This window comes from Brachycentrus maculatus, unplaced genomic scaffold (genome assembly GCF_059751285.1).
Source record: "Brachycentrus maculatus isolate JH-2025_06_01 unplaced genomic scaffold, ASM5975128v1 h1tg000007l, whole genome shotgun sequence".
In the NCBI taxonomy this organism is placed as follows: Eukaryota; Metazoa; Arthropoda; class Insecta; order Trichoptera; family Brachycentridae; genus Brachycentrus; species Brachycentrus maculatus.
In genome coordinates, this window is record NW_028280762.1 from 2,379,007 (window position 1) to 2,391,688 (window position 12,682).

The 12,682-nt window shown below is 35.1% G+C and overlaps 1 protein-coding gene across 1 annotated transcript in view; it reads right to left on the minus strand.

Moving 5' to 3' along the window:
* pcx (pecanex) overlaps nucleotides 1-12,682 on the minus strand; it is a 39,034-nt gene that overhangs the window by 18,732 nt on the left and 7,620 nt on the right. The window contains exons 6-11 of the mRNA XM_088259832.1: nucleotides 11,272-11,416; nucleotides 10,092-10,252; nucleotides 6,814-6,970; nucleotides 4,941-5,066; nucleotides 1,639-1,755; nucleotides 519-671 (exon numbers count right to left, since the gene is read on the minus strand). Coding sequence (XP_088115958.1) covers nucleotides 519-671; nucleotides 1,639-1,755; nucleotides 4,941-5,066; nucleotides 6,814-6,970; nucleotides 10,092-10,252; nucleotides 11,272-11,416 — 859 coding nt within the window. The remainder of the gene's footprint in view (nucleotides 1-518; nucleotides 672-1,638; nucleotides 1,756-4,940; nucleotides 5,067-6,813; nucleotides 6,971-10,091; nucleotides 10,253-11,271; nucleotides 11,417-12,682) is intronic.

The following is a 12,682-nucleotide window of genomic DNA, read 5'->3' on the forward strand; positions in this document are numbered from 1 at the left end:
ATACATTTTCAAGATAGAAACAGAATCATTGCATATCAGGCATGTCAGTTTTGTTTTAGATTCCACAAAAAAATTGTTTATAGTCCATCTGTCTTAAAAACTTCTCAGTTATTCTGTTACTCTTCTCTTTTTTAGTCCAATGTCTTTACTACTTGACGCCATTATGGGTCTTGCAATTGCCAGGATAGTGAATACTCCCATATATGGGATATTATACGAACACGCACGATGGAATTTTCTTTTGGTGGTTTTGTGTACACTAAAGGAAAAAATGTGTGATTTGCTCCGCGGGCCGCAAGTAGACACCCGGCGGGTTGGCCACCCTTGATTTAGAGTAAATTTGCATTTGTTTCAATAAAGGAACCAACTGTAATTACATTCTTTCATTTTCATTCTGGTCACCAAACCCACTACATCACAAACACGAGGTCACAACAAGTGACCACATAACAATGGCAACACGCCACAATAAAACCAGTCGGAATCACCATATAACAGCTACAGTTTAATTATCTCACCGTCGTTATCCTCGGGGCCCTCGGAGATGGCTTCCACTTCCCGCTGCTGGCAGTAGGTCCCCCGGAACTCCAGCCCCCGCAGCTGGAAGGAGACCAGCCCGTTGCCCATCTCCACTATGTGCACCAGGCAGTTCAAGTAATCCGACGCCAGGACTGAAATCACCATTTTTAAGTTCACTTCACAAATCTCATAGATGCATGAAAAATACGAATTTTCACAATATGTTGAAAAATTCTATATGCAAAAACCCTGACATGAAGATCGGTAGGAAAATTAAAATATACTTTACATGCGTAAATGAAAATCTTGAAAACACTCTGGGCACGATGGTTCTTTGTCAGATTGTTTGCAAATATAACAAGATTCCCTCCTACAGCTGCTATGGTGGCATTTTGATTAACCCTTACTGGTCCAATGTCGAACCTCATTCGACATCGATTTTTTCCTCTTAGTCGGATGTTACTCGCCATTTTTTTCATCATTGGTTTTATTAATTTAAATTCCAAGCTTAAATTTTTGCCACTTGTATCTATTACAACAGTATGTGGAGCAGAGGACAAAAGATTTTTTCCAATTGGAATGTAATTGTCTAACGTACCTAGTTTTTTTTTAATCTTGTGGGACCGGAAAGGGTTAAGTAATTCTTAGTAATTAACTAATAAGTAATTTACTGTAAACAAATTGTAAGATAAACAATTTTTTATTTTTATTAAGATAAACTATTTGGCGGGTATTTTTAAGACCTCGTATGAGGGCTTAATGTCTTCTTCTAACCCTTATCCGCACCCAATGGTGCATAGGGCACTGCATCATATAAACGCAGTGTTATCTTGATCATTAACACACGAAGGAAAGGCGATCAGCCGTCCGCTTCGGGTACCAGTCCAGGGTAATATTTAATAAATATTAGAGTGAAAAAATCACTAATACTTATTTGACACTCCTGGGAATCGAACCCGGGACCTTTAGAATGGTAGCCGAGCATGCCGACCATTACACTACGGAGGCGGACTTGGTGTAGGAGAGGGTTTATATTGCTCTACTTATTGGCGGTTGAGAAGAAAAACGGATGTGTGCAGAGGATTGTGGTTAGGAAACGAAGTGGAAATCATTGCTCACCGAAACAGTCCCCTTGCTGTACCTGCCCCCACCTTCCCAGGAGAAGGTCGCCACACAAATAGTGCTGGAGTGAGCGAGTGAGGTGTTCATAGAAGATTGAATTCAGGTTGTTGTCATCTGAAAGGTGGCGAGTTATTTTGATCAAATATAAACATTTACTAACACATTATTTTTTGCGAGTGAGGTGTTGATAGAAGATTGAATTCAGGTTGTTGTCATCTGAAAGTTGGTGAGTTATTTTGATCAAATATAAACATTTACTAACACATTATTTTTTGCGAGTGAGGTGTTCATAGAAAATTGAATTCAGGTTGTTGTCATCTGAAAGGTGGTCAGTTATTTTGATCAAATATAAACATTTACTAACACATTATTTTTTGCGAGTGAGGTGTTGATAGAAGATTGAATTCAGGTTGTTGTCATCTGAAAGTTGGTGAGTTATTTTGATCAAATATAAACATTTACTAACACATTATTTTTTGCGAGTGAGGTGTTCATAGAAAATTGAATTCAGGTTGTTGTCATCTGAAAGGTGGTCAGTTATTTTGATCAAATATAAACATTTACTAACACATTATTTTTTGCGAGTGAGGTGTTGATAGAAGATTGAATTCAGGTTGTTGTCATCTGAAAGTTGGTGAGTTATTTTGATCAAATATAAACATTTACTAACACATTATTTTTTGCGAGTGAGGTGTTGATAGAAGATTGAATTCAGGTTGTTGTCATCTGAAAGGTGGTGAGTTATTTTGATCAAATATAAACATTTACTAACACATTATTTTTTACGAGTGAGGTGTTCATAGAAGATTGAATTCAGGTTGTTGTCATCTGAAAGGTGGCGAGTTATTTTGATCAAATATAAACATTTACTAACACATTATTTTTGGCGAGTGAGGTGTTCATAGAAGATTGAATTCAGGTTGTTGTCATCTGAAAGGTGGCGAGTTATTTTGATCAAATATAAACATTTACTAACACTATTTTTTGCGAGTGAGGTGTTCATAGAAGATTGAATTCAGGTCGTTGTCATCTGAAAGGTGGTGATTTATTTTGATCAAATATAAACATTTACTAACACATTATTTTTGGCGAGTGAGGTATTCATAGAATATTGAATTCAGGTTGTTGTCATCTGAAAGGTGGCGAGTTATTTTGATCAAATATAAACATTTACTAACACATTATTTTTTGCGAGTGAGGTGTTCATAGAACATTGAATTCAGGTTGTTGTCATCTGAAAGGTGGCGAGTTATTTTGATCAAATATAAACATTTACTAACACATTATTTTTTGCGAGTGAGGTGTTCATAGAAAATTGAATTCAGGTTGTTGTCATCTGAAAGGTGGCGAGTTATTTTGATCAAATATAAACATTTACTAACACATTATTTTTGGCGAGTGAGGTGTTCATAGAATATTGAATTACAGATTATTTTTTGACATCTCATCAAAGATGAAGATTTCTATTCTTTATATAAAATTTTTATTCTTTACATATGTTTTTAACCCGCACCTTTATTGTTTCTGTAAGCTTGTTGTGTTTCCATCTAATTGATGAAAAACATCAAAACTATTAGTATCGTACTGTATTTCGTTTATTGTAATATGTCTTTCATTGTTTGTGAACCGTAAATAAATAGAATAAAATAAAATAAAAATATGGAAGTGTGGGCATTTACAGGGCTGACGACCGTCATAGTCTGGTTCAACACTTGTAACATTCACCAATTCTACCCATTATTGACAACCACACTACTCAAATTCTTGGTTCTATAAATATATATGAACCAATTTTGAAACATTATTCTTGAATCACTAGAACTTCACTAGAGACATCTATTGGTGAGATGAAAAGAAGCTTTTTATTGAGCAGAAACTCTTTTATTAGTTGTGAGGTCCGAATCCTGGATTATAATCACACACATGAGAAATGCTAGAAAATTCATTTTTATTATTTAAGCTTGTAAATTTACTAACACATTTTAGACGGGTATTTTTAATTCCTGCGGACTACTTGAGATGGGATTTGATAATTATGTACATTATTTAAGATCTTAACAAAGAGATCAGTATATAATGTTCGTATAAGACATTGGGTAATCTTCTTTTCGGCCTTTAAAATGAGGCTGGAGCAAAAGGTAAAAATAGCCTTCCCGTTCTTAAGCATCAATCGACCAAACGGGGAGAAATATCTTTCCCGTCTGAAGTGTGTTAATTGATGGTGAGAATAAAAAATATTTGCTTTGCAAGAGCAGAAATGTCAGGAAGCCTAGATCCTTCTGTATCAGATCTGGGCATGCGGGGGTCAATGATTCGAGAGTCAAAAAACATGTTTTTACCTGTCGCAGTATACAAAAACACTAGCATATTCGAATGCAACATAGTATCAATCAATTTCAATGCAATCGGTGAACAATTTTCAGGGATTTAATATTTTGAACGAACAAACATTTATATTTTCATTAATACACTAACTTAACCTATAATATTGAAAAAATTAATTTAAAAAAAACCCTCCTGAGATGCAGTTTACACCATAAGACAGTTTATTTCAGTTAACTTGCTGACGGCTGATTGATCAAACAAACATAAACAATAATCAAATATTTCAACTGCCTATATCCCAAAAAAGTTTTAACCTTACTCTTACCCGTGCTAAAAAATTCCACGTGCAACGGTGATATGTATTTTGTACACCATATGAAAATATAATTTAAAAACAGGAAAATCGTGAATATTCCTAAATGTTGCATTCATAAACCATAGTTAATTAAATGTAGCACTTTGTAATGTTAGCTCTGGTAAGCATCTGAAAACGTAAAAAAAATACATCAAAGTAGCCGCCACAGCTAGCATAGTGGCACAACCGCCCCGAAAGATGACTTGTACGCTACAAAAAGGAGGTCGGCAGTAACAGTATCAAGCCGCGTGCGTGTGTACTCAAAGCATGGTAAGAAACGTATGTGTATTGGTCATTCTACCCCCAATTTTTTAGAAATTATTATTTCCGCCGCTGCAAATGAATTACTTTATTTGAAATACTTTAATGTAATACGTAATTTTATTATGGAAAAATACAAAAATTCTGAGCTTGAATTCTATTATATTTTGTATCGATATTCTCATTATTAGAGTTGAATTGTAGTAAATACATATCACCGGGAGGGAAAGGTTAAAACTGTGAGGAGGATAGCAGACATCCCAGAGAGAACTGTACAACTTTCACGATTCCAGAGCTCAGAGACAAACAGGTATGTTGCGTTTATGTTGTAAGAGTTAATACATAATTAATATGTCACCTGAACCAAGATTCCGTTCCAGTTGTGAAGAGAGTCTGGTGTTGCTCTGGTCCACGCGCTTGGTGTTATAATCCCTCTCCCAGAACTTTACGGGTCTGACGTAAGAGCTCATGAAAATTGCACTTCCTAAAATTAATATTCTCACAATTACATTCTTCATTAGTTAAAAATATTTACTACGTGGATTAGGAAATAAACCATTATTTTGTAGTGTAGCATTTAAATGTATTTAAAAAAAAATGTGTAAAATTATAAAATATAACTGCCATTATTATTATAGCAATGCAAATGTGATCCAAAGAGCAAGAGCAGGGCAACAGTTGCTGACTGATATCAAGGTCTGGAAGGTGTCCTATCTTGGGCATGTGCTGAGAGGAGATAAATACGAGCTATTGCACCTAATCATGAAAGGCAAAATAGAGGGTCGACGAGATGTGGGCAGAAGGCAGATCTCCTGGCCCCGGAATATACGAGATTGGACGGGGATCAGGACCGTCGAGGCGCTACTTAGAGCTGCTCGAGACAAGGACAATTACTCCCAAGTGATAGTCAGGGGAACCTGACATGACTTGAAAGAAGAAGATTGATTACCTCTTATAGATCCATATCTAGATCTAAATATATATCCCTCCATCGAAATAGATGATAATCAGATGGAGCAAGGTTGGTGAATAAGTGAGGGTGATGTATATCAAGATGTATATTAAGGTCCTTACAGGATATTTTCACATGTAATTTTTGCTGAAAGAGGTCGTTCATTGTATTGATGCAGTATTACTCCACTTTGGAGTCTCTCCAATTCCCGACGGTAAACTTTTGACGTCATTGTTTCACCTGGTATTAATAATTCAGAGTGAAAGATGCCTCAAATATCCCACCATACGCACAAATGAACCTCTTTTAGTGTTAATTTTAATTTGCTGTTGGCATGGGTGTTTAATTTGGCAAAAGTCATTATTTTTCGCCTTACTTTATCGTAAATTATCTACTTTTCGTCCCCTGTCACAAGTTGTGCCGAAACACATTTTTCATGATAATAAAGAACTACACAACGCTCACTCTTTTCAAGAACGCCATAAATCACAAAACTTAATTTTAAGTAAACGTTTTTAAAGTTAAGAAATATAATACAATGTATTAAAAATAAATATCAAGCCACTTTGTTGAACTTTTTACTGTGCAACAGATCTTTTTAGGTAAAACCTGAAGGTTTTTTCTTCATTTGAAAAATATTAAGTGTATTTAAAAAAATAATTAAACTATACCTTTTCTTCAAAATGCAAAAACAACACTTTCTGTCCTGTACCGGGTAAATATTAAGTTAAAAATATGCCTCCTTTGCTGGGATATAGTACATTTTATGGGCATTCCGAAAACATGCACAACTGAATATGTATTGACAATTTTTGATTTATGACGTTCTTGAAAGGAGTGAGCGACATGTTCACACGCACTCCTTAGTTAGCAGCGGATAGTTTGTGCAACATCCAAATACACATCTTATGCACTTTCCCAATCCGGTTCAAACAAAACTGCGCTACAGACCGGGAAGATCTGAGTTTCTGTCTTTATTATTCAATAGTTTGAATCAGGAAGATCCCCCACACGATGGACCAATCAAATTAAGGCAGCAGCAGGCACCTCAGTGGTTGGAGCGCTACGTGCAGCGCAGTCAAGGGATAACTGGAGAAGAGTCATTGCTTCTGCAAGGGTCACAACCCTCAGCAATGAGGAATAAGACGGAGAAGAAGAAAAAGAAGAAGTTTGAATTGGATCGTACGCAAATTGGTTCAAATGTGACCATATCAAAATAATGGCAAAATTCCTTGTCCACTTAATATAATGTGATATACAAAAGGAGCAACTTATTTACCTAGGATAGGATTGAGTGGCGTGGAGAGTATTGCGGAAATAGCCGCCTGAAGAAACAGCATGGCCGAGTGTGGAACGCTGAAGGGTTGGGCAAATGCGTGAAAAGCACTTCCCCAAGTGATCTGCCACGGGGCTATGTAAGTCACGACAAACTGGATCTGAAATATATCATAATAAAATGTAGAAAGAAATTATTTGATTGTTTTCGGGAGCCGTTTAAACACTTTTCATACAAATTATAGGTAAAAAGTGAGACCTCACAAAACTTGGTTCATACAGTCAGTGGTGGGGGTGCGGGAAACCTATAAAAGTGTACTTGCAGAGTGTACTTACCTGCCAATTCATAGAATTTAATATTAAAGTGACATAAGAATAAAAAAAAGAACAAAAACTTTTACAGCGCAAATAAATTATGTCTTCAAACCCCTCATCGGCACCCAATGGTGCATAGGGCACTGCAACATATGAACGCAGTGTTATCTTGATCGTTAACACATGAAGGGAGGGTGATCAGTCCTCCGCTTCAGGTACCAGTCTAGGGTAATATTGAATAAGTATAGGAGTGAATAATCACTTATATTTATTTTGATCCCCCGGGAATCCAACCTGGGACTTTCAGTATGGTAGCCAAACGTACTGACCATTACACTACGGAGGTGGACAACATACATAAAAGAGAGGAATATATTTCATGACCTGGGCAAACAAATTAAAAAACCGAACTAAATTAACAATTTTTTTTACACAAGTCATTATTTCTGTGGATAGCTATTTCTGTCTGGCTCCTAATACACTTGACAATAAGACATAAAAAAATATTACCCAAGAAAAAAAATTTATGCCATTCCAATTGGGTAGCCAATAAAGTAACAGTTACACATTAGTCACACATCTCTACCTACAATACACACTTTTCAAAGTACATTCACATATTCCGTACTTAAATTTTCATTTATCAAGCTGAGAAGATAACATGTTATGTGATATTATGTTCTGAGTATAAACTCAAGTGGCCATTTAGTAGACTTTACGATAACAATGGTTTATATTTCATTTCACACTGGAGTAATTCTATGTGAATCTCATATTTTCTCACAGTTAGCGCAGTTAGACTAGTGATAAATGAATATAAAGAGAATGCTGCAAGCTGCAAAACACAAGAAATGAAGACTAATGATGCACATACCCACACATATTTTTTAGCAGACATAATACGTAGACATAATAAATTCTAGTAATTCAAGTACGATGTTTCGAAATTGGATCATATGTATTTAGAACTTCCAAGAATTTGAGTAGTATGATTATCAATCATTATATTTTATTTGTTCGGGAATTGTAATGTAATGGTAATGGTAATTAAAAAAAGTATATAATTAACAATAGTTGCATTAACAATAATAAACATTACATTTACATTAGCAAAAATAGTTACATTAATAAAAAAAAAGCCAATTAAACAATTCCACATTTATTTTTTAATAACTATTAAAAACATTCAGCGATAAAAAAAGGGTATGGTATAAAAAAATAGATTATGCAGGAAGGAGAATGAATCATGGGTAGAATTGGTGAATGTTACACATGTGTAAAGTGATCACTTAAAAAACCAGCCTATGCCATCATACAACCATTTGTAAGCCCCGTAAATGCCCAGACTTCCATGTTCTTCTTCATCTATGTTGAGATGTCAAAAAATAATACATAGGTACTACTTGTTTTTGACTTAATGCTAAAATTGCTTAAGACTTTTGTGCAAAAATTGGTCCATTTCAAATTAGTGGATATTGTAAAGGCGAAAACCATAAGTTTTTACAAATAATGTTTTTTCTATTTTTTGATAATATTTTTTTTTTAATTTGTGAATATTACTGACAAATCGGAACTTTAAAAATGCACAAACATAGAAATGACACAACGCCCCGGCTTGACCGCTTAAATACACTGGAGTTATCATCGGTATAGGGACCAACGATGGCGTGGAATCCCCTTCCAGAGATGATCTTTCAATCCCCCTTTTCCCAATTTAATCACGGTGTAGCCCTCGAGGTATTTTACAAAAACGGCGCTATATAAATCATCCAAAAATATGATTATTATTATTATCTTGATCATTAATTATACAAAGGCAAGGAGATCAGTTGTGAGTATGGAGTGTAATTTATTTTATGGGATACAGATGATGTGAATGTAAGAGATCAGGGTGAAGGATATCACTGCTATATAGGAAAGGAAATAAAGGAAGAACGGTAAGTTTATAGAGAGTAAACCAATAGTTTAGAGCAGTGTTCTGCAACCTTTTCTCACCTACGACACACTGAAATTCTTCCCAGTATGTATTCCGCGGCACACCAAAAGCTAAAGTATATAGGACCATTGAAAAATTATTTAATTGTAGTAATTATTATCCGCCTCAGTTATGTAATGGTCGGCAAGCTCAGCTACCATTCCGGAGGTCCCGGGTTTGATTTCCAGACGGGGGGGTCAAAGAAATATAAATGATTTTTTCAGTCTAAATATTTATTCAATACCACCCTGGCCTGGTACCCGAAGCGGAGGGCTAATCACCTTTCCTTCATGTGTTAACCGTCAAGATAACACTGCGTTTATATGATGCAGTGCCCTATGCACCATTGGGGTGCCGATAAGGGTTAAAAGAGAGAAAATTATTATATCGTAAATTTTGAAAAACAGACAAATGTTATGAAAAATAATTTGTCATTGTGTATTAAATACATAATGAAAAACTGTTAAATGTCATATACATTGAATTTGATCGTGGCACACCTGTATCCGGCTCACGGCACACTGGTTGCGGAGCGCTGGTTTAGAGAGTGTAACCACTGAATCCTTAGGCCCCCTTAGGGAGGTAGCAACACATGATATGATGTATGATAGATGTACGAATGATGAAATAAGGAAGGAATGCAAAGCTGAGATAAGCATTATCGATAAAATTAAGAAAGGTGTGTTGAGATGGTTTGGACATGTAGAACGAATGAGTGAGGAAAGAACGGTAAAACAAATTTATGAGGCGAATGTTAGCGGGAAAAGAAGCAGAGGAAGACCGAGAAAAACATGGCACGATCAGGTATGCCAAATACTTGAAAATGGTCAGGTTAGGAGTCGTAAAAATCGGCGGGTATGTATGAGGAGATGCATGAACGTGGAAGAGGCGAAGAATGTTTGCAAGGAAGAGTGGTGTGGCGCTCTATTCTCTCTGCCTACCCCTGCGGGGAAGCGGCGTGATGGTTAGTTAGTTTTTTTTTACATTCTCACCTTGAGGAGGAACTCGTACATCTTGTTGAATATGATGGCCATCATGAAGTAATCAATGAGGAAGCTCTCGCTTGCCCAGTGGTAGTCCAGTCGGAAGAGCAGGACCGCGAATATCAGGATCAGGTACTGGGTGGCGGGGTCGGAGTAGGCGTTCCGCATACCTGGAAGGTTTGTTCTATTCTTTACTTTTCATACAACGACAATTGAGATGCGCAAAGTGAAACATTCATAAAAAAAACGCAATTTTTCAAATACTAAAGGGTGACAAATATTTGAATAAAAAAAAGTTTATCTTCGAGATTCTTAAATGATTTTTCAACTCCAAAATGCAATACTAAGCAATTTCAACAAAACTTCAAATATTCGGGAATTAAATATTTCAATAAACTCCCTAAAGAAATTAAAAAAATAGAAGATATAAAAATTCTTAAGAAAAAAATTTATGTCCTTTACATAAATCATGAAAAAATATATGTAAAAAGACTATTATACCATTAATTATATAAAACACTAAACCATGAGTGTAAGTCCCTCTCCAAGCACAAGAGCCCAGTCTCTTTTTGGAGAGGTACAGCTAATCTAAAACTAAAAGTTTGCCATATGTATAAATGTTTAGAAAATGTATTATGTTGTACTTAAAAATGTAACTATATTAAATAAATAAAAATAAATAAATTCAAAAAAAAAAATTCGAGTCTGTCCAAATATTTCTTCACAAATCTGGATTATTTTTAATTGGAGAATGTTGTAAATAAATAAACTGGTCAAATTATAAGCTTAAATAAAATTTGAAAATTATATTTTCTAGCGTTTCTCAAGTATGTGAATATAATTCAGGATTTGGACCTCACATACAAATGAAAGAGTTTCTGCTTAATAAAAGCTTTCTTCATCCCACCATAAATGTCTAGTTAACTCTCGCATACTGTGTTTCGAGGTTGATCAATATATCTAGAAGTTTCAAAGAATTTGAGTCGTGTGGTTGTCAATCGTGGTGGTGGAATTGGCGAATGTTACACGTGTGTAAAGTGATCACTTAAACCAGCCTATGATGGTCGTAAGCCCAGTAAATGCCCAGACTTCCATATTCTTCTTCATCTATGTTGAGATGTGAATTTAAAAAAAAAACATTGAATTTGTTTAAGAACCTTTTATGATTGGCTATATATGTAGATCATACCTTTAAGAGCGCAAATGCAGACAATCAACGACCCAAAGCCGGGCCCAAACTTTGCGATGATTCCCGGAGAGTCTTGGGTGGTGGCCGATATGAAGACAACAGGATACAAAATGTTGCGTTCAAAGAAGCACAAGTACACATATGCCTGGAAGGTGAAAATATAACATTATTACATTTATAACTAACTAACCATCACGCCGCTTATCCGCAGGGGTAGGCAGAGAGAATCGAAGGCCACACCACTCTGTTTTTGCAAACATTCTTCGCCTCTTCTACATTCATGCATCTCCTCATACATACCCGACGATTATTACGACTCCTGACCCGGCCACATTCAAGTATTTGACATACCTGATTGTGCCAAGTTTTCCTCGGTCTTCCTCTGCTTCTTTTTCCAACTACATTCGCCTCATAAATTTGTTTAACTGTTCTTTCTTCACTCATAGGTTCCACATGTCCAAACCATCTCAACAAACCTTTCTTAATTTAATCGATGATGCTTTTCTCAGCCTTGCATTCTTTCCTTATTTCATCATTCGAACATCTATCAAACATCATTTTGCCACACATTCGTCTGAGGGATTGCAGTTCGACTGCATTCAGTCTGCTTTCATCCGTCTTTTGCCAACTCCATGTTTCACTTCCATACATAAGGGTTGGAACCAGGACTCCGTTGTGTACTGCCAGTTTAGCTTTCGCTGATAGATTACATTTATGCTAAATTAAAATATCTAACAATGAAACAAGTCATGTGATGAATTTCAGTTAAAAAATGCTTTTATTATTTATGGATTTGATATTAAATTAAGTAAAATAACACTAGGATTTTAAAATTAAAATAAAACACCTGTACAATGCCACTTTTGAGTTTATTAATGTAGACACAACTATAATAGTTTCATGAATTTCATTGATTGATCCAGCAGTCACTTTGTGGTAAAATCTATTCATTTTTAATTTAAGTTTTTCTTAGTAAATACCAGTATTTCTTAAAATCTATCTTCTCGATACATATAATGAAAATGTAAAAACTAAGCGGAAAAGAATCATTTACATTAATAAAACATCACATAAAATATCCAAAAAATTACTCCCTAATAATATAAAACTAGCATTCTACATAAAAAAAATTATAAAATTTTAAAAACACAAATAATCATGGAAATATATTAGACAACAGTGGCACACATAAATTAAACTGCGACTGTGGAAGTTCGTACATTGGTTTGATTTCCAGAAAATTATATGAATTGTATTAAATTATACTAAATTATGTTAACACATTAACAGTGCTCATAACTTAAACATATCGCTCACTCCTTTCAACAACGTCATATATCAAAAAACTTGATTTTTCAGGAGACCATTTTTAAAGTTTAAGAATATAATAAAATATATTAAAAATAAATAT